Source organism: Ursus americanus, chromosome 2 (assembly GCF_024610735.1).
Source record: "Ursus americanus isolate L20-20 chromosome 2, mUrsAme1.1.p, whole genome shotgun sequence".
Taxonomy (NCBI): domain Eukaryota; kingdom Metazoa; phylum Chordata; class Mammalia; order Carnivora; family Ursidae; genus Ursus; species Ursus americanus.
In genome coordinates this window covers 97,045,899-97,068,776 of record NC_142128.1, presented here as the reverse complement: position 1 = coordinate 97,068,776, position 22,878 = coordinate 97,045,899, and the positions used below count along the sequence as shown (strand labels likewise).

Genomic DNA, 22,878 nt, shown 5'->3' with positions numbered 1-22,878 from the left:
GACTAATCCTAGCTTCCATAGATGCCACAGAATGCCTGCCACCTTACAGGCTGTCCTCGCATGCTGTCACCTGTACTTCCCACAGAAACTTGCAGAGGTCCTCATTGATGTCCATTTTACTGGTGAGAAGATTGAGGGCCAGAAAGTAGGTTGTTCAATGCCACGTAGCTGGTAAGTGATGGTTCTACAGCTGCAATTCCTAGTTCTTCCTAACTTCACAAGGGACGAACTTTCCACCGTGTCTTGGTATTTGAGGGGTCTTGAAGGACGGGTAGGAATTTACCTGAGTGGAACAAGGGGATAAGGAGCCAACAGGGAAAACACAACAGCATCTGTTCCTGGAGATCTGAGATGCAAACTAAAATTACGCCTGAGCACGTTTCGGTATCCATGAGGATGAAAGCACATAAGGGATGTAATTACAGTCATCTGACTTGAATAGGGTACTGTGCAAAATCCCTTTGCCTGGTTGATCTGTAATTCCCAACAGGCCCAAGTTCTTGGTAACATCTGAATTCCCTCCACCCAGACACACATTCCTACTCTTTCACAAGTGTTCTTGGCGGTGGCGGGGTGGTGGGGAGGCAGCGAGGAGATTCTCCAGTGTGTGCGCCGGACAACCTCACTGTGCATTTGCTTTTCTGAGCCATCTAGTCTTGAAGGGAGCTTTCCAGACATTCCCCAGGCAGCCGTGAGATGCGAGCCTGTGTGCCGTCTGCGGGCCTGTCCTGGGGGTTACGCGGGCTACACGGATTCTCCAACAGGGAATCACTAGCGCTGGAGCCCAGCAGGCTGCTGTACCCTGCCCCACTCCCTCACCCAAGTTCAACCCTTTCCTCAAGCTTCTGCCCAAATCATACCTCTAGAAGCATTTTCAATTGGGATCACAGTGGCTTGGTCTAGACTGAAGTTACAAGTGCTTTTAAAAAAATTGTTTCACTTGAGACCACCTGGAATAAGTTCCATCCAGGACACGCTATGTGGCAACATTAACAAAAGCACAACTGCGCCTGGTACGTACGCAGCGTTTGTGGACAGATCTCAGAAGGGCGGGGAGGGGGGCGGGTCCGGCTTCGACCCGGGCGCTGGAGGGAGGCCCGGCCGCAGAGCAATGCTGGGCGGACCCTAACCCCAGCGCCCCCAGGGCGTCCCGCCCCCGCCCCCCGGCCCCGCCCCCCGGCCAGTGAAAGCAGCGGGGCGCGTGCGCGGACGGCCGCCAGGTGGGCAGGTACGTGGGCGGGGCGCGCCGTGGTTGGCAGGCGGCGGCGGCGGGCCCGGCACCCGGAAGAGCCGACGACGCCGCGAGCGCAACAGGCGGCCGAGCGGGGCTGCGTCGTGCGGCCCGGGTCCGGGATGGACAAGCTGAAGAAGGTGCTGAGCGGCCAGGACACCGAGGACCGGGGCGGCCTGGCCGAGGTGAGCGCGCCTGCTGCGGGCCGCTGCGAACCGGGCGGGACTTCCAGGCTTTCCTGGAAAGCGGCGCCGCCCTCGTGCGTCGTCGCCGCGGCGGGCTGCACTCCGACCCCGCGCTCCCCGCGCCGCCACAGGTGCCGCGCCGGGCCCTCTGCCCTGGGCGGCCGGCCTTGGCGTGCTCTGTTGCCCGGCGCGCCCTCAGCCCTCCCGGCCCCAGCGGCCCACTCGAGAGGGCGGCGCCGGAGCAGAAACCCGGGAACGCCCGCGAGGGCAGGCGCCGTCCCGGGCGGTCCCCCCAGCCCCGCCGGCCTCCCCGGGCTCCGTGGCCGGACCGACCGGGCAGGCAGGGCAGGGCGGGCCCCGAGAGCCTGGCGGAGGGAGCCCGCGTCGGGTCGGTGGCCTGGGCCTGGCGCCGGGCCCGCAGCTTCCCCTGCCAGCTGCGCCCCTGCGGCGGGGCTGAGTTGTCCGTGTGACCCTCCCACCCGACCTTGGGCACCTGTCGTCGTTGTGACGCGTCTTCACCGCGGAACCGTGAGCTCCTGGAGGGCAGGGCCCACTCTCGCTTCTCCGAGCCCCCAGTCTGCCCGTAGACGCTGCGGACATCCAGGACGTCGTGTGTCTGTGTGACTGGTTCACTCGAGAGGCTGGGTCGAGCTGCAATCTGGGCACTCGGGCCCTGGGTTCGAGAGCCACACGGAATGTTCATTTCCTACTTCGAGTGCTTTTTTCGCTTTTGGTTTTGTTTTCCTTTCTGGATGACAAAATAACATTTTACTTTTTGGTGTGTATTCCATGGGGCCTCAGTTTCCCCAGCTGTAAAGTGAGGGTGTTGACCAAGAGGATACAGCTTCTTTCAACTCAAAACCCACGTTTTCCTTCTTTCATCAGTGTCTCTCGTGGTTGGTTCTCCGCATGCTGCTTTCACCCACTTTTGCGTTTGCTGATTGTTTTAATGCGTTTTGTTGATACTGAAGCCTCCACCCCCTCCGTGAAATCTCAGAACTGTCATGCTTACTCTCTGAACCCTCACTTTGAAGAAGCAACACCATAGGAGTTGGAATTGAGTATTGTAGGATTTGGGGTTTGTTTGTTTATTTATTTATGACATTTCAAAACAACTCTGTGGCTTCTTTTTAATTGGTTGCCTTTATTAATTGGTCAAGGCTCAGGAGTAATTTCATGAATTTTTTGTTTCTGATTTCTGGGTTCTGTTACGAACTGTCAAGTGAAACTCCAGACCCCGCCTAAGAAAACTCTGGTAGTTGACCGTCATGCGTATCTAAAAGCATTATGCCCTGTGGACTGTCATCACGCTTTTACGAGCAGCTAGGGTTCAAGAGGGGGACACTTTATTATCCTGAAGACTCTTGGGAGAGGAGTGCTGACAGCAAGATGATGCAGATATATATTTAGAAAATAATCATGAAGCAGACCCTTAAGAGTGAATGATTAATGTAGATTGAAGATGTAAATGTTGAGTTTGTTCTGACCTAAAATGGTGCATGCCTGCATTGGACACAGCGAAGGGCTTTAAAGTGTTGTAAGCTCAGCCACGTCCTAAGTCTGTTTTAAAAAGAGTAGGTGCTGCTCTCTTGTTCTGAAGTAGTGTTGTCCGTTTCCTCTTTGTGAGCGTGAGATTCCTGTTTTCATACCTCATTGTATGCCATTTCCTGAGTCCCAGACTCCTGGGAAACATCTTGTAGCTGGCTGAATTCATTTTCAGGATTGTTTTTGGCTCTTTACAAATTCGGGCCTCCTTTAAATTGTTGGTATTGACTTGATCGCCTCACATTTCCCATGGCTTTGAAGCTGGCAAAGCTGGAGAATTGTGTGCTGAAATTTCTGTTTTGTGTGGTAAGTTGGACTATGTGGCCTTATGGGCTCTTCAAATTAAATTAACTAGGTTGTCAGAGGTCACCATAAGTGAGTGCTTTTCAAATTTTTATTCTTTTAATGTAAACAATAAAAGCATGACTAGTTCTGTTTCTCCTACGTATGAAACTAGGTATAAAAACTACGAGGCATTGCCTAATCACCAATAGCCTCGTGACGAGGTTTTTAATTGAACCTCACCTTCGTAAGTATGCCTTCAACCTTTAGTTTTAGTGGGCTTCTTTCTTAAAGTATAGGTTTTATTTTTTTCATAGAGGATTCCAGGGATGAGGAAGGAATGAGTTAGGTACTGGTTTGAAAGCACAGGTATGAAGCAGTATCCCTTTCTCACCTTCTTCTGGTTACCAGTCCTGTTTCCTCAAACAATTCTTAGCTTTACTTCATCTTGGCGAGAACCTTTCTTCTCTCCACATCCCAGAGTCAAAGGGACCTTTGTTCCTAACCGCCAATCAGACAGCTTGTGTGCAGATCGCCTGTAAGTTCTATCCAGGTACTATTTTAGCTACTCTAATTTCCAGAAAGTGCCCCAGCACAGTTTCCAGCAGCCATGAATTTAGAAAGCCGTTTTCTGTCAACTGAGTTCTTTTTTATAAATTGGCAAAAAGAAGGGCTTCGCTTTCACTGAGTCCGGTTAGAGGCAGTGGAACAGTAGTTTCCTCTTGGTGTGACCAAGAGTGTAAAAGAAGTGCACTGACACAGACTGGGAAGACAGAGTGATGGAAAGTTATCCACCCCCCTCCCCCCCTTTTGCCAAACAGGGTGACATTTGGGTGGAAATTCAGCTTGAGAGACTTGTAGAACCAGCGTGTCACTTTCCTTTCTGAAGGAAGAAACCAGAAAGAACTGCTTCCTCCTGTCCGTGAGTTTGATTTTTATGAGGACTGGAACGTCACCGTTCCATTTGGTTCTCTAAATGTCAGGGCCAGCTCACACTTGACACTTAACCTTATGGGTTATCCTCTTTAAAAAAAAAAAAAAAAAGGTTGAATCTCTTAAGGCATCCCTGTCGATGCCACACAGTGCTCAAGCCACGAGTCCAGTCCGGTTCTGCTACCTCGCTTTTCTCCCTGCGTGCTCACTTCTTTTTTCCTACCTGGCAAAGTAAGTTCTTTGTTTCTTGCCTGAGTAGGAAGAGTGGTGTCTTCTGATTTCTTCTTGGGGGGAGGTTGAACATGTTCGCAGGAGGCTGACCCGATTGTCGGGGCTGCCCGTGCAGCTTGGTAACAGAGCGTCGCGTGACTCATTTGGGAGGTGGGGTTTTCCTTAGCGTGGAACCAGGTGGTCCATCTGTCAGGTCCTGACACCCTGTTCCCGCTGCGTGTTACCAGCCCTGATGGCGCCATTCTGTGCAGTGTCACATGGTGCCCGGTGTTTCTGCGAGTGCTGTGTGTGCGGTGGGGGACTGCAGTGTCATGAGCCCACTTTATATATGTGTGAACAGGGGTGCGTGGGTGGCTCAGTTGGTTAAGTGTCCCACTCTTGATTTCGGCTCAGGTCATGATCACAGGGTTGTGAGATCAAGTCCCATGCTGGGCTCTGTGCTGGGTGTGGAGCCTGCTTAAGAGTCTCTTCCCCTCTAAAATAAAATAAATAAATAAATGAATGTGTGAATATATGCGGTAGGAGGAAAATCCTTTTGATAACCTGCCCTGAATACTGCCTTTCTCCTGAACGGAAATTAAGCCATTCTGTAGCAATGCTGGCCACACCTGGGAGAGCCGCTGGTCCTTCTCTCCAGGCTTCTGGTTTGACAGGAAGTTCGGAGACAGGGCTGAAAACAGGTCCCTGAGCTGGGAGCAGTCATTGCTGAAGGAGTTGCCAATCCAGTGGCCGTTGCAGCTTCTGCCACCACCTTTCTTCATCAGGGGGCGGAACTGTTACTGGCAGCTTTCCCCCCCCCGCTGCTGGAGGGAGACGGTGCTGGCCACACAAGGTGAGCCTGGTGTGAATACCCTGGGTTGGTTGGGCAGGAGGCAGGACCTTTGATCTCAGTGGCAGCTGCCTGTCTCCAGCTGGGAACAGCTGTGGCCCCTTTCATGACGTGGACAGACTAGGAAGGTCTCTGGCGTAAGTTCTGGGCTGTCCTCTTTGACATGGGGGAGAAGCCCTTGGGAGCTGTTTGCAGGCTCCCCTGTTTGAGCAGAGTTGTATTTGCAAATCTTGGCGTCCTCGGAGCTTTACTCTTGGGAGGAGTAATTAGGTAGCAGAGAGTTGGGTGATTTGTCTCACGCTTGCGTGACGTGGCTGATGCCAGCGCCCGGAAGCAGGGCCTGAATAGATGGAGCTGAGCGCCTGACCCGGATGGGAGCCTCAGTCCTTTGGGCGCTCAGAGATGCGGGCGGGAGTAGCTACTGCCGAGTTGGGCTGGTCGATGTAGGAGACCGTGCCCGGTGGAGCCAGCCCCCTGAGGGCTGGCCCCCGACTGGCCCCCGTTTCCTGGGCCTCTGCCTGGCGGAGCTCGTGCCTTTCCGGTTGTGCTTGTCCGGCCCGGGCTGTGGTAAGGGCTTGGCTACTCCGGGGTCTGCCGCCTTGCCGTGCTGCGTGTGAAATGGTTTGTGCTGCAGGCGGAGAGTTGCCACCTCTGGGGATGCTCACCTGGAGGCTCGGTAACCTCTTCTCGGCTGCCGGAGACGAGATCCGTGGGTGGATAAGGAGCCGGGTTCCGTGACTCAGGAGGGCTCCTGCAGCTACGAGTGAGTCGGATTCTTAGTTCGTGCCTTCCGCAGGACAGACTCACACACTCAGTCTAATGACGTGCTTCCCTTCTTTTTGGTGCTCAAACGTGCATATATACATGTGTGTAATCCGTTTTTTAAAAATTTCAGGTTGTTGAGGCATCTTCTTTAAGCTGGGGTACCAGAATAAAGGGCTTCATCGCGTGTTTTGCTACTGGAATTGTCTGCTCGCTGCTGGTAAGCTGTCCTGCCCTCCCCCTGTCTCTTCCCCACCCTGTCCTCCTAACCTCTGTCTTTCTCCTTTTGTCCACCTCCTTTTCTCTTTTGCTCTTCATGACATGCATGGATGAGAGAGAGATGAAAGGGAGGTGCTGAGGAGGGCGGGAGGGGACTGGTCTTGGCTGTGTGACTGTGGCAGGAGGGCTTCCTCCCCGTGCAGACTCCCTGTGCTTTATCTTCCAGGGAACTCTCCTGCTCTGGGTGCCCAGGAAGGGACTATACCTCTTCGCAGTGTTTTATACCTTTGGTAACATCGCATCAATTGGGAGGTAACAGTTGTTTTTTGTTTTTTTTGTTTAATTTAACCGTAGCCAGTCACTAGATGGGAAAATGGGTATAGATTGTGCTTGAGGGAGGTGAAGGAGGATGCCTTAATAGTTTTAAGGATTTGTTGAGAAAACAGGTAGTTAAAATATATCATATCCAAAAAAATATATACATCCCATCCATATTCTATCACTTCAAAATATTTTAGTATCTCTTTTTTTTTTTTAAGATTTTATTTATTGGGGTGCCTCGGTGGCTCAGTCAGTTAAGCGTCTGACCTTGGCTCAGGTCGTGATCTCGGGGTCTTGGGATCGAGCCCTGTGGCAGGCTGCCCATTCAGCAGGGAGTCTGCTTTCTCTCTCTCCCTCTGCCCCTCCCCTTGCTTGTACACGCACTCTCTCTCAAATAAATAAGTAAATAATAAATAATTTATTTGAGAGAGAGAGGGGGCGAGTGAGGGGTGGGGGGGGGGGAGACAAGCAGCCTCAGGGTGAGTGCAGAGCCTAACACAGGGCTTGATCCCACAACCCTGAGATCATGACCAAAGTCAAGAATTGGACATTTAATTGACTGAGCCACCCAGGCACCCCAGTATTTTTATATCTTAGTTTATTTTTTTTAATTTTTATTTTTTTAAAGATTTTATTTATTTATTTGAGAGAGTGAGAGACAGAGACAGAGCATGGGGGGAAGGGCAGAGGGAGAGGGAGAAACAGACTTCTCACTGAGCAGGGAGCCCAGCATGGGGGCTCGATCCCAGGACCCTGAGATCATGACCTGAGCCAAAGGCAGACACTTAACCAACTGAGCCACCCAGGGGCCCCTATCTTAGTTTATTTTTGAAATCTCCTGGGATAAAGTTACCGTTGTGATTTTATATATGAGGGGACCGTGGCACGCAGTGGTTGAATGATTTTTTCAGGCTTGACAGCGGCACCCTCCCTGCACCCTGGCCTGCTGCTGCCGGAGACTGAGTGGGGATTTTAGAAGGGCTCGCCTGGCCGGAGGCTGCTGGCAAGACGTGTTCTTCTGCCAGTGTAGGACCATCTCAGACCTGGCATTTGGCTCATGAGCGCCGGGCAGCTAACGGAGTGCCTGCCAGATGTGGGCAGCCCGTTTTGCATGCTGCAGGTGCACAGATGGCCCAGGTCAAGTGCAGTTCACGCTTCAGCCACACCGTGTGCTGACAGCAGCAGTCTTGCTCCCAGCTGGGAGTGCTGGCCTGACTTCTGCCTACATGGCCCCCGGAGCCTGAACTCTGTGACCTTTCCTCTCCCTCCCCCTTCTCTTGTAGCTCAGTCAGTGGCCTCAGAGTCCTAGGTGTCCAAGTCCTGGCCCCTGTTATTACTCACCACGGCTTGGTGCTGACCCCTTCCTGTCCCTGACTGACTGATGGACTCAGCGTGCTCAATGACTAAGCCTTGATCACACCCTGGGCTGGGCTCTGAGCGCTCATGAGTGTGGTTTGGTTCCTGCGTGGTGGAGCTCACTGGTGGGCCAGGCAGACAGACACGGGAACTGATAACATAACAGGGCATGGGGAGAAAGGTGCTTGGTAAGGGAGGGCCAGCTGCCTGATCTGACCCAGGGGGCCAGGAGGACTTTCTAGAGATGGCCGTACGTGAGCTGCTCTTAGCCCTGGCTCATATCCCTTCCATCTGAACTGCTACAGCATTCCTCTGCTGGCTTCTCTGTCTCCTTCGTGTCCCTCCAGGCCAGTTTCTACAGAGCTGTAGCCATTCGGTTACAGCCCTGGCTCACTCTCTTTAGCAGTGCCTCATTTCCGCCACAGGTGCGTGCGTGCAGGAGAGGTCCTTCGCGATGTGGCTTTACTCAGTTCCACTCCTCAGCCAAGCTGCCTTTGCATTTCCCCAAATGTCTTTGTGCCTCTTCTGGGGCTGATTTTTCTGCCTAGAATGCTCCGCATCTGTATCTCCCTCTTGGTGTCCTACCCCGCCTCATTTTGGTGAATTCTTGCTTATTTGTCAGGACTTGGCTCAAAAGTCACCACTCCTATGAAATGTCTCCTCATTACCTCTTCCCACCCCCACCCAGAATCAATGACCTCTTCTTTCATATGGGACTCTGACTTGTTACAGGTCTCTGAGCCACCTGACAAGGGCTCTACCTCTGCCTCACCTGTCCCTGATTGTCCCACAACCTGACTCTGTTTTTGGCTGGAAATGTTAACCCAGTGACTGAGTACACAACTCTGGCTACCTTCTAAACACTTAATTTTTGAATGCTTATGATAGTAAAATGCTGGCTCTCAGAGATGTCTCATTTTGCCTCTAAAGCCTCTCAAATACTAACTTTTGGAGGGTTTTGCTTTGGGCAGGCAGTGTAGGGTTAATGCCGAGTCTGTAAATAGAGCATAAATACAGGAGTGTGTTGGTTAGTTCGGGAGAACTATTTCACAAACCCTGATAGGATCGACTCTTCATAGCACTGCCTTCAGAAGTGATAAACGGAGCAAATGATTATTTCCAGGGTGTGTCTAGGAGCTTATGGCTTTACCTGTAATCTTTTATTCTTTTTAAAAGATTTTATTTATTTATTTGACGGAGGGAAGGAGGGAGGGGGAGTACAAGCAGGGGCAGTGGCAGGCAGAGGGAGAAGCAGACTCCCCGCTGAGCAGGGAGCCTGATGTGGGGCTCGATCCCAGGACCCTGAGATCATGACCTGAGCTGAAGGTAGACGCTTAACCCACCAAGCCACCCAGGAGCCTCTATAATCTGTTATATTTCGGTGTATATACTGCATTTAATTTTTAAGGCCAGCCTTGGTTCTTGCTTCTTGTTCAGTGTTGGCTAAGAGTGTGGCCATGAATTCAGGTAGAAACTTAATGGTACTTTAAAGAGAGAGAGACTTATTTTTTAAATTTCTGTTTTTGCCAAACACCTCGTAGCTAATGTTAAAACCCTGGCTGTTGCAGGCTACTGCTGGGGTGATGCCACATGGGGCATTTCTCTAGTAATCTAGAGACATGACAGACCTAACCCGTGGGTTCGGCGTGAGGGTCTGCTTGGGTTACTGTCTCTCACAGCCCCCTCTCAAGTTCCATTCACACTGAAAGTGCACGAGGGATGTCTTTCGGAGCGTTGGATCCAGTACATGTGGGTTTGAATGCTGGCTGTTTAAGTTCCTAGCTGTGTGATTGTGGATAAGTAAATTAACCTTTCTGAGCTTCATTTTCTCATCTCTGAAATAAAGTGTAATAACACCTACCTTAGAGCTGCTGAGCGATGGAATGAGGTCAGGTATGTCCTGTCTGGCATTTAGCAAACACTGAACAAATCGTAGATGATACGATCAGTAGAATTATTCTCTGGAGACTATGACAGAAAGGGAAGTGCTCTCCTTCCTTTTTAATATCAGCAACCTAAACTTGTCAGGTATCAGTTTTTCTTTTTAAAATTATCTGCGTCTTTGATTTGTTTATTTCCATGGGTAGATTTTTTTTTTTTTTGAGATTTTATTTATTCATTTGTCAGAGAGAGAGAGAGAGTGCACAAGCAGGGGGAGCGGCAGGCAGAGGGAGAGGGAGAAGCCAGGCTCCCCGTTGAGGAGGGAGCCAGATGTGGGGCTCGATCCCAGGACCCTGCGATCGTGACCTGAGCCTAAGGCAGAGGCTTAACCGACTGAGCCACCCGGGCGCCCCTCCGTGGGTAGACTGTTAAGGAGGCAACGTAGCACCTCAGAGAGAGGGGTCCTCTAAGCTGGTGGTTCTGAATGTGGTTCTAGAGTCAGACCTCCATGCACCAGAGCCGGAGGAGCTGGGGAGTCCCGGACAGGTAACAGACCCTTCGGGGCTTCGGTTTCCTCATCTGCAGAGGAACCATGACGATTCCTGTCGTCAGCCCCACAGGTTGTTGGAGGATTAAGTGAGAAGGCCCGTAGGCACAGCAGTTGGCAGGTAGCAAGAACTTCTCCGATGTCAGCTGCCATCACTGCTGTGATCCCCGTGGGTGATCGTGGGGAGGCGATGGAGAGGCGGCGGGCCGTGCCCGGGGCGGGTCTGGTCTGGTCTGAATGGCTTGTGTATGTTTGCCTCTCAGCACTGTCTTCCTCATGGGGCCGATGAAGCAGCTGAAGCGAATGTTCGAGCCGACGCGTCTGATTGCAACTGTCATGGTGCTGGTAAGGCCTGCCTTTTAGCCGCACTTGGGAAACGGGACTTCTTGTTTCTGCTGTGTGCAGTTTTCTTCGTCTTCAGCCTAAAACCCTCTTCTTTTTCCTTTCGTCTTGACTTGCCCCCGATGCCTGGAAACACCGTGGCAGAGGGGGAGTTCTGCGTCTGGTCGTTACCCCCTGGTGTTTCAGCTGGTGTTCGGGTTCTGCCGGCTCCACACTCCCAGCGGGCTGGTCACAGTAGCCAAACTGATGTGCGTGAGGTCCCGCTGGTGACTGGAGAAGCCACACACAGGCGGAGCTTGGAGGGAAGGACTCAGAAGCATGGGCTCGCTCTCTGGAGTGGGCAGCTGGTCTCCTGGAGCGAGCGCGCTCTTCCCGCAGCATTATCTGACTGCCATTGTGTTTGTTTTCATCCGAATTTCTGATGCGGGTCTGCTGTCGTCATGGCCCCTCACCTCTGTTCCCTGCTCGGACAGCAGTGCCTTCAGCTAATCACATCATCCTGTCCGGTTGATTCGAATGCCCCTTCCTCCTCTGAGCTGCTGTCTTCTGTGTGACCGTTAGAATCATTCCAGACCACATTCGCTGGCCTTCTGTTAAAATTACCTTTATTGCAACATTTGGGACTTGATCAGTGCGCTTCTATTTTTAGCTTCATTTCTGTCCATGTCATTTGTTCAAATAGGTGAGTTCTCTAAGGCCCGGTCTGTGTTTGCTGTCGATTGCATGTCCTTTCAGAGCACTGACCCAATGCTGGCCACAAACATACTTGGGCCGTGTTTATTGAGTAGTTACGTTACAGAAGGACAGAGAGGACGGGCATGACCGGCAGCTCGAGTGCCGTTGTTCTTGGCCAGCCCTGGGTGTAGATGGTCTGGACATCTCTCTTGTAGAGAGAACTTTCTAAGAAAGGGCTCCGGGGAAGTGTTAGGTGACATGTAAACAAATAGCTGACTGCCTGATGTCTCACGTTACCCTTCGTCCCTGCTTGCGTTTTCTGCTCCAGACACAGGTGTTTTTGGCAGGGTTTCAAATACAGAGCCGTGCGTTCGAACTACTTTAGTGCGTTTGAATGAAAAGATGGAGGGGCGAGGGGTGGACCAGAGATGTGATTTTGTTTTCTGGGCAGAGAATTTGGGAAAATTTGAAAGTCGAAGAGGATCCATTTCTTTTTCATCTACATCCGTTCTTATTGGCCGGTTTCATTTCATCAGGATTTTAACTCTTCTACCGAACACGGTGCTCGCGTGGGTCCAGTGCTTCCGAGAGGAAGGGTACCTTTGGTTGCTGTGACCATCACAGCGTCTGGTTACTGCATAGAGAAAAGTATTGCAAGTTCGCCAGGAATGGCGAAGCCTTTTTCTCCATGTTGTCACTGTATCAATTAATGTTTTTCCTCTCTCTCTAGTTGTGTTTTGCACTTACCCTGTGTTCTGCCTTCTGGGTAAGCATGTGTTTTAATTTTCTTGAACCTTTTTGGCTTGTGCCTCTTGTCACAGACAGCGCTGTGACCGCCCCTTTTTCTTGCAGTGGCATAACAAGGGGCTCGCGCTCATCTTCTGTGTCTTGCAGTCCTTGGCCCTGACGTGGTAAGTGATGTTTTAAATAGTCTTCTCCCACGTCGCCGTGTGACTAATGCAGCTGAAGGAGATCAGATCCCACGTGGTGTGGGTAGGAGGATAGAAAAACATAGAAACTTCTCAGTTTAAGAATTCTCCACGATGTGAGTGAAGTCAGACTTCAGAGCGGAAGTCTGTGGCCTCAGCCCCAAGCCGATAGACGGCATCGTGGTCTTGGGTGGTCAGGGGAGGCTGTTTGCCTGCGGCAGTGTTTCCTTTTTGCGGGGCTCATGGTTGATTTTGAGATGTTATAAATGGTATTCAGTCACTTCTGTCCAGTAGGAGCAGGACAGTGACGTGTTACGGGGCCTGGTAGAAAGAGGCTTGTGAGTCAGATCGATGTTGAAGGCAGGCGAGGGGTAAGAAGCGATGAGCTGCATTTGTGAGGGGATGGATGATTTAGCCCAAGCCCAAAGAGGGGATTGTCAGCGAGAGATGAGGGACGGTGAGTGACAAAACGACACCACGTGGCTGTGGGCAGCAGATGGGCAGGTGCGCTGCAGGCCGTTGGCAAGACCACGGAATTGTAGCTCAAGAGCCACGCCGAGTGAGAGGGCGCTGGAGACCTCGTTACTCGGGGGGGATGGGGCTGTCGGTTCCCGGCCTTTCCAGACCGGCCCAGCGTCAGAGTGAGAGCGGTGCTGGCAGGCATGCAGTCGACGGCTTCTGAGATGTTGCTGCCGTCCTTCCAGACTTGGTGAAGGGATGAGACAGATGTGCTCATCTGCTTCGGAAAAAAAATGTTGTCTCTAGTGCAGAGGAGAGAGGACCGCAAGTTTTAAAGCCCCCGAGTATCAGCTGTACCCCTGTGTGGTAGAAATGGGGCTTGAGGCTGCAGGCTGAGCGCCCATCACTCCCTCTCGTCGTTTTGGACTTTTGAATAAACACACTTCCCAAATGCTTTTTGGCATTTACGGTGTTCACAAGGGAGTTTCTGCGCATGGGGAATGTAAGAGGAATGATGGCCTGATCTTAATGACGCACATGTTCTGGGAATAGGTACCACAAGGCCTGGTTTGATGGCTTATATTTATATTTCATTCTTTTTCCCCACGGGATGGAATTGGTACCCACATGTACATGCCTTTTTTTTTTTTTTCCTATAGACTAAATTTGAAGGCAGTTTTCAGAGGTTCAGCATTCATAGGGGCTCGAGCAAATGGCAGTCTCCCCTCCAGCACCGACTTGTGTTTTTCTCAGGGCTGGTCCTTTAGGGTTGTGGCCTGCTCCCTGCATGGGCCTCCATTGGGTGAGGGGCCTGAGCCAACTGGGACCCCCAAGATATCTTGGGCTTGGGTTCTCGAAGAATCCTAGCTTGCTTATATTTTTAGCCATAGTGTAGTTGGTAGTGGGTTTTTTTTCTTTCTGTTCTGTTTTCTTTTCTTTTAAAATTAATAGGAGCAGAGCAGAAAATTATCCCAGTCGGATAGAAGTTACATTCTGTTGAGGATTTGTAAAATATTAGGGGATAGCCGATCTGGGTTTTACCTGGTGTCGTTTCAGAATGGGGCTCTGCGCCATCCCAGTGTGTGGGATCTGCTGACCCTGTGAGGCTGAGGTGACAGGGTTACCACCACATGGGCCTTTTGCCCTTCTTCTGGCCATTGATGACACTCCCCCCACCCCCGTACGTGTGACACGGTGTGTGTGTGTTCACGTGTGTGTGCAAGTGTGCATGTGTGTGCGTGTACCCTCCACGCTGAGGAAGGAGAGGGTCTGGGCCCATCAGGGTAGGTGCCTCACAGCTCAGGGCCCATTCCTTCCAGCGATTGCCTCCATTGATTTCATCTCTTTGTTTTCATTGCAGGTATAGCCTTTCCTTCATACCCTATGCAAGGTAAGACTAACTTGTGTTTAGGACCGTGACTTCTGTCACTTGGGGATGATGGTGTGTTTGCAAAGGGCCTTTCGTTTCGAGTGCTTTCAGAGAGCACATGTTATTTTATCTTTATTAAAATTCTTTCAGACAAATAGGTAAATGTCCTATACCTATTTTATGGATTAGTAAGCTGAGGGTCCTGTCCACCCCCTCCCCTGTGGTACAGGGATGATGGGCTTTGGCCCAGGACCGCCAGTTCTGGTGGCGGAACATTCTCCTGTGATATGTAGTGCATATGTGCTCGTCATGACTCTGTGAACTTGTGGCTTTGCAGAGATCTTCTTAAAGGTGGATATCACTTTAGTATCTCTGAGGAGGAGGTGGAGGGATCCAAGCTCATGCTTGTTTTCTTTGTCCCATTGATGAGAATGTTCCAGAAGAGTTTATGAAGGGAAAGTCAGCAGGGCCAGGACTCAGAGGACCAGGGTTTCCTAATTAGCAGTGTGACCTTGGGCAGCTCGCTAGACGCCTATGTCCTGAGAGGACTTAGGGATAAGGAGAGTGGGCTGGGCCAGGTCATCCCCAGAGGCCCCTTCCGGCCTCCACACCTCCTTTAGTTGGCACTTTCAGTGATGGGCCTCTGAAAACTGGCCGTGTTTTAAAACTGGCAGTGGTTTAATTACATCTGTGTCATACCTGTTAGCTAAAAAGCTTTTCTTTAGCTGTATTGAGAAAATGAAAAATTGCACGGGAGCTGGGGAGGAGGAGCAGGCTTGTGCCTTAGTCTCTGCTGCCGACAGTGATGTGAAGACGCTGGGGAGTGTCAGATGAGAAGGTCACAAGCCCATCAACAAAAAGGCGGCTGTGTGGCTTGGGAATAGGTTCTAGGGGGATAACAGCTGGGAAATACTCTGCTGACCCAGCCAGTTTGGGGGATGGTGGCTAGTCTGAGAAGAGCATGGGTAGAGCTGTCTTGGGAAACTAGGTTTTTATGTGAGATAAGCCAGAACGTATCATCCCTGAGCATCCAGTGATCTATTTATCAGTTTGCCAGCAATTTGAATGTATCATCATGCCAGGACCAGTGCCATAATTTTCAGGGCCCAGTGCAAAATGTAAATGGGGGCTCCTTGTTAAAAAAGGATAGAGAATTTCGAGATGGTAATCACAGAGCATTAAACGAGATGTGGAACCTTTGACGTATGGGGCCCAGTGAAACTGCACATGTCTCCGACCCATGAAGCCAGGCTTGCTTGGTGCCCTTCTTCAGGGCTGCAGACTTGACCTGGATTGGCATTTATAGGGCTTATGCCTTTCCCACAGTGTTCCACAGGAATAGTGGTTACACGGTAGAACAGGGTTCCATGGTCAAATAAGTTAGGGAAGGGGTTAAGCAAAATTAGATGGGTTCCTTGTTACACAACTTTTTCAAGGTCCTTCGATATGAGTGTTGTTAGCTGCCCCGAGGGATCTTATTTGGCCGTAAAGCTCCTTCTTGTGCAGAGCATCTCCTGGGACTACAGGGTAGAGCGTATCTTAAGAAATGCTGCTCTAGGGGCGCCTGGGTGGCTCAGTCGGTTAGGTGTCTGCCTTCGGCTCAGGTCATGATCCCAGGGTCCTGGGATCGAGCCCCACATAGGGCTCCCTGCTCAGCAGGGAGTCTCCTCCTTCTCCCTCTGCCTGCCACTCTGCCTACTTGTGCTCGCTCTCTCTGTCAAATAAATGAATGAATGAATGAATGAATAAATTAAAAAAAAATCTTTAAAAAAAAATGTTGCTCTAGAATTATCTTACTGTTAAAGCACCGTGCCTGCTCATGCAAACGCATTCCCTTATCTCTCCCTCCCTCCGTGACCCCCCCCCCCAATCCTTGGCGCAAGTGCAGCTGAGAGCAGAGGGACAGAGTAGGGGTGGGAAGCCCTTGTAGCAGCCGCACGTGGTGCCTCAGATGGCCGTGCTTGCTTGGATGGGATGGTGATTGAGCACCCACTCTTTCCTTGCATGCTGTACAGTGAATTCTAGGGGGTAAGCGCCTGGGACAGGCCTAACACAGTGGGTTAAGAAGTACTCAGTCACTTGAGAGAGTCCTCTGTGCTTGGGAGCTCCTGCAAGCTGTCCCTTAGCAAGTTCCTGCTGTTCACTTAGGGTGAAGAAAGGCCCGAGTGACGACTGGATCTCATGTTTCCGGTGCATCTGGTGATTCTGGTTGACATTCAAGTGCCTAGTCCTCTGTTCTTGATTTCTGATAACCTCTGCTCTCTTCTGGTCTCTTCCTTTTGGTACCAGTTATTTGATACTTTATTCACTGTATTAATTTCTGCAATTGGTCTTTAGGGTAAGTGGGACATCCCCTTTTGCAGATGGGGAATTTGGAACTCAGTAAGACAAATCACTTGCCCACAAGAGTACTAATGTTGAAACTGATGTTTGATGCCAGGTGGGTCGACCCCACAGTCTGGGTGCTCTCTGCTCCATAGGATGCTACTCTGTGCCCAGGAAATCTACAGGGGCCTTTGGGGTGATGATCTCCCATTGATGTTTGTGTGTTTTCCTCCTAGGGATGCTGTGAAGAAGTGTTTTGCTGTCTGTCTTGCATAGCACACGGTCAGTTGTGCAAGGCTTTGGAAGGCGCCGTGGATGGAAGCTGGTGGACAGTTTTGTAAATACCTTCTAAACCTCTGTCTTACAGACGCGTGCCTTTTCTCTTGCAGCAATGTGTTCCTTGTGATCTGAACGTTTGAGGGCTGCTTTTGGAGGCAGTGTTGTGTTTCCAAACCCAAATGTCTGTAGCACAGTACGAGAGGTGGGTTCTGTATCTTACGGGGTAGGCTATTCCTCATGCACCTGTTTCCTCTTTAGATGGTGTTCCACTGAAATCTCCTAAATAAAGACCTTGTTAAGCAGCCGCAGGTCAGCCTCAGGAGCCAGTGCTGCCCAGGTGACGACAGGCGGCCCCATCAGAGCTGGCACGGGTATGGCCATAAGGGTCAGAGTTTAGGGGTCAACGGGGACTTTGTGGACTTGCCGTCAGCATGGAGACCACCACCCCTTGCCTCAGCCAGCGTGGACATGCTTCTGCTCTGGGGTCTGCCCCCCTGACACCTGCACACAAGCCCGTGGAGAGCCTGGTCGTGGAGTGACGTGGAAAAGGAGCACTGTTTGGTGATATGTGTTGTTTTTAAATCTGAACGTTGGCTTTGTTGTTCTTCTGATCGCACACCTGACGATGGAATGGATCTTCTGACATTCAATGCACACTCTTCTTGTCTTAGGGTTTTCTTTCTTTCTCCCCCTCCACGTAGCTTTCCTCATGACTTCCTGGAACTAGACTGGGGACAGGGCGTTGACAGAACAGACACGGTTTGCTTTTGCGCAGAGCTGACAGGAGGTGAAAAGTCTTGCTTTCTGCTCTATTTTTTTTTCTTTGTTATTTAAATGTTGCTTTTAAACTGATTCTATTTTCCATTCTCCCCTGGAACGGGGCCAGGGGAGAGTGGGTGGGAAGACAGAGCCCCGCTGTGGGGCCTGCAGGAAGGAGGCCCGCCTGCCCGGTGACCTTTAAACAGTGTTTGCCCTTGAGCCCAAGCTGCAGACACTGGGGCTGGACGCAGTGGACGGTAGGGAACTTCCATCGCACCCCTGTCTCACCACACACGGTGCTGGGTGCCCAGGACCCTGTCTGGTCCTTATGAGAGCCTTGTGATGAAGCGGTGATGGTTGTCTCCCTGGGCAAAGGACATCAGGCCCAGAGAGGTTAGCAGATTCCCCCAAAGCCATGGTTGGTGCAGAACTAGGTCCAGAGCTGGGGTGCCCCAGCTTCAGTCCCCTCTGTGCCCCCGTGTTTCTCAGGGTGGCTCTGGGGGCGCCGCTTCTAACTGTTCTGCTTGTTCACATCAGCCGAGCCTGTGCCTTTTCTGGCCCCAGTCTCTCTATGTCACTGCACTGTCTCCTGCCCAGTTTCCCTTTTGGGATGCTTCCTCCTGGTTCTGTAGGATCTCCATCGTTCGTTTGTGTGCCCTTGTAGCTCGTCCTTGCTGCCTGACCAGCATAAATGCCCTATCTTGATTGCCAGAGGTCTTGGCATTGCGGGGCCTCTCAAGCAAGCCCACAAGTGAAATCTCTCTGGGGTTGCCTTTCTGTTCTTTCCCCAGGTTTAGCTGGTCCACTTGGGTTCTTGCGTGGAACCTCCAGGCCAAAGGCTGTGGTCCACGTGTCGTCTCCTTGCTTGTGGCCAGTTGTTACATGCTTTCTCCTGTTGCAGCTGAGACCTTGCACCGGCTAGCCTTTTCCTCTGAGCGGGGCAGCAGTGAGCAGGTCCGATAGGGCCACAGTGAGGAGGCAGTCTCACCGGGTCCTCTCTAGGTTACGGAGGGCACCCAGGCTTATCCTGAGGTTCCTAATCTGCCGCCCATCAGCCAGGAAGGAAATTATGTGCTACCCTCTTGGTTGTGCGGAGTTCTTTCACATTTGAGGCGCCCCTAGGAGATAGCTCAGAAATTAGAAGCGCTCTAGGAAGGGGCCCAAAGGAGGACAGGAGTGTCCATCGTTTCCTCTCGTAAGAGCTGACGTGAGGCTAGCCTGTCTCTATGAGCTCCAGCCAGCCTGGAGTAACTAGAAGGCTGATCCCTCTGGCCCTTTGCCATGTGTGGACTTGACTTCGTGGGACATGAGGTCGGGGTGCCTTTTGAGATGTCAGCAGGGCTGTGTGGCATAGTACCGGATGTGGGCTTCGACGGCGCACGGTTCTGGGTGTGAGCTGTGGCTCGGTCACACACTGGTGTCAGGTTGAACAAGCTACTTAAGCTCTGGCTGCTCCGTCTAAAAACAACAGAGATAGCAGTTCCTGCTGGATCATTGTCCATGGTGAGCTGTGTGTCAGGTGCGTAGCCTGGTGATACTCAGTAAAAGGAAGGCATTATTCCTAGGTCCCAGCAGTAACCGATGACCTTTGAAGGTGGCAGGTGAATGTCTCTGACCATTAACTTCTCTAAAAAGTATGCATTTGCCATTATGTGTCCAGCACAGCGGAGTGGCCAGGCAGGGTCTCCACGGTGACTTTGCAGCTGGTCATCCTGTTTCCCTTACTCAAGAGAAGGCGCAGCCTCAGAGAGGGTAGGGGTCCCTCCAGATCTCACCAGTAGAGGGCGGTGGTTCTCACGTTAAAGCGCCTGCTTTGCCCTAACGCGGGGCCTCTGGCCAGTTTGCACAGACAGCTCCAGGCAGGACACTGAGAACAGCTTTTGGATGACCCTGCCGTTCAGAACCTTCCGGACTTGTGCATTTCCCCTCTGCCACCTCGCCCTTTGGTGTTCCGTACTTGTTTTTGCCTGCCACACGTTGGGAGGAAGAAATCCATGTTAAATCCGCTGGAAGCTGTTACCAGGCAACAGCCCCGGTTGCAAGGACCCTTGTGGGCAAGAGAGTGGGGAATTAGGGTTCAGACCCTGCCGCTGGCAGGCTGGCAGTGGTCTTGGTTTCCTGCAGCCCCCTCCTGCTGCCTGTTCACTGCTGGGGAAAGGAGAGGTCGTTGCATTTTTGCATTTTTGGAATGAAGGGAATCATTCAGGCGACTCTTGCACTGCACTGTGCTCCCCGGAGGTGAGGGGGTGCCCCCAACTGCATGTGAGCAGTGCCCCAAGCACTCTTCCCTCTGTGGGTGCCGTGTTGGGCACTGCGCTACTCCCCAGGCCCAGACAGCCGTCTCCCGGCCCTCAGGGCCTGCTGTGTGACTCCCTGCCACCCATCTCACTACCTAGGAGGTTCCCCTTCTGCCGACTGTGCTCACGGGCAACTCTGGCTTCCAGATCCTGTGTGCGGCCCTGCCCCTGGCCGCTGCTGCCCAGGCCCAGCTGGAGGTTCGCTGGGAAGGTGGGACACCATCCCCCGTGGAGCATTTCCACTGGGTTGATGATCTCAGCGCTCCATGATTCTTGTGTGGGGACTTTGATGTCCCCCGACTGCCACCTCCTTCCCACCCCAATTAGGATGTGCTCAGGGAGCAGGAAATAAAATCATGAAGTGCATCTAAATAAATTTCTTTTGGATACTTGCATTGGGAAAGATGATAAAGAAGTGGAGCATACTTAGGAAAAACGGCTGTGGGAGATACTGGTTTGGCTGCTTCCGCTTTTGACAGCTCCGGGAGACGGACCAGTGTGGCAGTGTGACACTGGGGGAGTGAGTTAGGAAACTGAACTCAGCCTGTGGCTGTGCATTCCCTTTTCTGTGGGGCAGCCCTCACCAGGCCTGCCTTACCTTCTCTTCCCTCAGACATCTGACTGGAGTCAGCTGCAGGATTACAGCCTAGTTAAAAATGCACAACCCATCCTTGGCCTTCATTTTCAGCAAATAAATGAAAAAAAAAATCCATGTTTGCTCTTTGGTGTAGTTTTTTTATTTTAAAATTTAAGATTTTGGGGGGATGTTTTAAGGGGTGCTGTAGTTTTTTGCAGATAGCAGTTTTTAAAAAGCTAATAGACCTGCAACTGAAGTTAAATACAGATTTATATCTGAAATTCTTGATAAGATATTAACAAAAGAATTTAGATTTAGAATTTTTGATTTTTTGGAAATTCTTATTTAAACAGTTGGGAGGTTAAATCATGTGACTTTAAAGTACCTTCTAATTCATAGTTTATGAATTTTATGAAATTCTGAGGTCTTCAGCATTTTCAGTCAAGTAAAGAGAAAAAGCGTTGTGCAGTTTATTTGATCCCAGTTCCCTCAAGATAAGCTGTTTCGTTCCATTTTGGGCTATTTCCAGTTCTACCCCAAAGGCGTAGGTGACACTCCCAAGTCCCTGGTACACCTAAGCTTTGTTGTGGGTTGCTCGGGTTTCTGTTGCAAGGAAAGGCCTCAGGAACCTCGGGTGGAGATCTCACACTGGAGCTTGTGAGCAGAGCCCAGCCTTTGCTAACTACATTGACCACATAAAATTCCATTCTTCCTAACAGGAGCCCATAGACTGATAATGGGCTTAGAAACGCACAGAACTTGTTCTCTGGGTGGGGTGAGCCGAAAGCAGAGGCGGTTGAGTTTGTAGGCAGGTGCTGTATCGTCTTGTGGACCACACGTGGCTATTTGAAATGAAAAGTCAGGCCACAGCATTGTAATAAAGAGCTCATGCTGAGGTTCCTGTTTACAACAAGCTAATGTTACTACGTGTAATAAATAGTACAGAAACCCCAATATATCACAGACATTCCCTGATACAAGTGGGCTGCCTGGGCCTCACGTCCTTGTGAGGTATCGTAACGACCAAATGAAGACTGGTACCTGGACAGAGTGCTGTTCTCTGTCTGTCGAACTTCCATACTGCCGGTAATGAGCCTTATTCTAAGCACAAGCGAATCTTGTATTTCTAAAATATCCTAAAGAAGAAGCATAGTTTACATTCAGTTTTGTGGTCTTTCTGCCATGAGAAGTGTTTATTTTGCCTTTTTTATTATGTTTGCTTGACATAGCCACTTTGAACAAGGAAAGGAAAAATGTAAAATCCTCTCAACTCTGTTCTGCTGCTGCTTTTGTAAATTCTGATTGTGAAGTTGGGGATACAGATGTTCAAAAGCCCATGGAGAATTTACATGCCTTCAGAACATTGTGCCTGTTCTAATATGATGAGCTTTTAAAACACTTTGTTAAAACATGAATCAATTTTTGTAATTGTATAGAGATATTCAGCTAATTTTGAATGCTGGTGATTGCATAACTGAGTTTTTTATATCCAAAAATATATTCTTGTGTGCTCCTTTTCCTACCTTGAGATTCTATTTCATACAACAAATGTTTTCTTTTTACTGATGCATTTCAAAGAGAAAGAATTTTGCTGGCAATTAAGCTGTTTTTCCCCCCAAGACATCATAAAACTGTTCTTAATTTTTCCTGTTTTGCTTTTTGTTTCCTTTTCCAATAAATGATAGAATTATGATGTTAATAAATCTGGTATTGTCTCTTATTCATGTTTGTCTTCCCAGGAGTCACTAAATGAAGATTGTAAACAAGAAAAGACCATGTCCTTATTTTGCATTCGTAGTATGAGCATGCATTGTAAGCACTTAAAGTTGTTTTTGAGCTAAATTGATATGTAGTCCTCTCTTTCCAGTGATGTGGGGATAACAGGGCCTGTTTTGAAGATTTTTAAAGGTAAGAAATGTCAAATGCTTTTATTTTGGAGTATTCCTGCAGACCAGTTTAGTCCTTGCATAAACTGGGTAGTCAAATTAGTATAAAGTTGTTCATTATACTTCTGTATTCTTTTAATGTTCCAAGATTTACACTTAGGACTGTTCTTCTCTGTTGATACTGGTAATTTGTGTCTCCTTGCTTTATTTTGGTCAGTCTGGTTTGGGGTTTATGATTTTATTGATTATTTCAAAGACAAACTAGTTGAAAAGATTTGAACAGACATTTAACAAAAGTATATGAATGGCCAAGAAACACATGTAATATATACTGTATTGTCATGTAAGTTTAAAAAACAGGTAAAACCCAACTCTAGACTAAAGATGCATTCTTAGGTGGTAAAATTATAATGAAAACTAGGACGTTATTTGCATAAAGTTAGGATAGTGATGACTTTTTGAGGTACGGAGAGGTTAGTGATAGATGAGGGACACAATGTGGAGGGGGACTCTGGGTGCTGGTCGTCCTATTTGTTTTTCTTTTTTTTCTTTTCTTTTTTTTTTTTTTTTTTTTTGAGAGAGCTTGAGTGGATGGTGAGGGGCAGAAGGAGAGAAAGTGAGAATCTCAAGCAGGCTCCATGCTCAGTTCAGAGCCTGAC

At 50.1% G+C, this 22,878-nt stretch overlaps 1 protein-coding gene across 2 annotated transcripts; it reads left to right on the top strand.

The window, feature by feature from the left end:
- The first annotated feature begins 1,254 nt into the window (after positions 1 to 1,254).
- SFT2D2 (SFT2 domain containing 2) lies at positions 1,255 to 22,036 on the top strand. 2 transcript variants are annotated; one of them, XM_045797487.2, is made up of 8 exons: positions 1,255 to 1,416; positions 6,132 to 6,218; positions 6,444 to 6,529; positions 10,586 to 10,667; positions 12,070 to 12,105; positions 12,192 to 12,250; positions 14,088 to 14,117; positions 16,245 to 16,649. In XM_045797487.2, the coding sequence occupies exons 1-8, from the start codon at positions 1,354 to 1,356 to the stop codon at positions 16,297 to 16,299; spliced, it is 498 nt and encodes a 165-aa protein (XP_045653443.1). In that variant the 5' UTR covers positions 1,255 to 1,353; the 3' UTR covers positions 16,300 to 16,649. The 2 variants fall into 2 exon arrangements, with proteins under 2 accessions (XP_045653443.1, XP_045653447.1); XM_045797491.2 differs by lacking the exon at positions 16,245 to 16,649 and adding an exon at positions 16,658 to 22,036 and having other exon boundaries at positions 1,256 to 1,416.
- Positions 22,037 to 22,878: the final 842 nt, after the last annotated feature.

What these genes read in the sequence shown, in the direction of transcription:
- SFT2D2 (XM_045797487.2), top strand. Translation starts at nt 1,354, where the DNA reads ATGGACAAGCTGAAGAAGGTGCTGAGCGGCCAGGACACCGAGGACCGG. An exon ending in AACATCGCATCAATTGGGAG is followed by an intron (nt 6,530 to 10,585) that starts GTAACAGTTGTT and finishes TTTGCCTCTCAG; the next exon opens with CACTGTCTTCCTCATGGGGC. An exon ending in TCCTTCATACCCTATGCAAG is followed by an intron (nt 14,118 to 16,244) that starts GTAAGACTAACT and finishes CTGTTCACTTAG; the next exon opens with GGTGAAGAAAGGCCCGAGTG.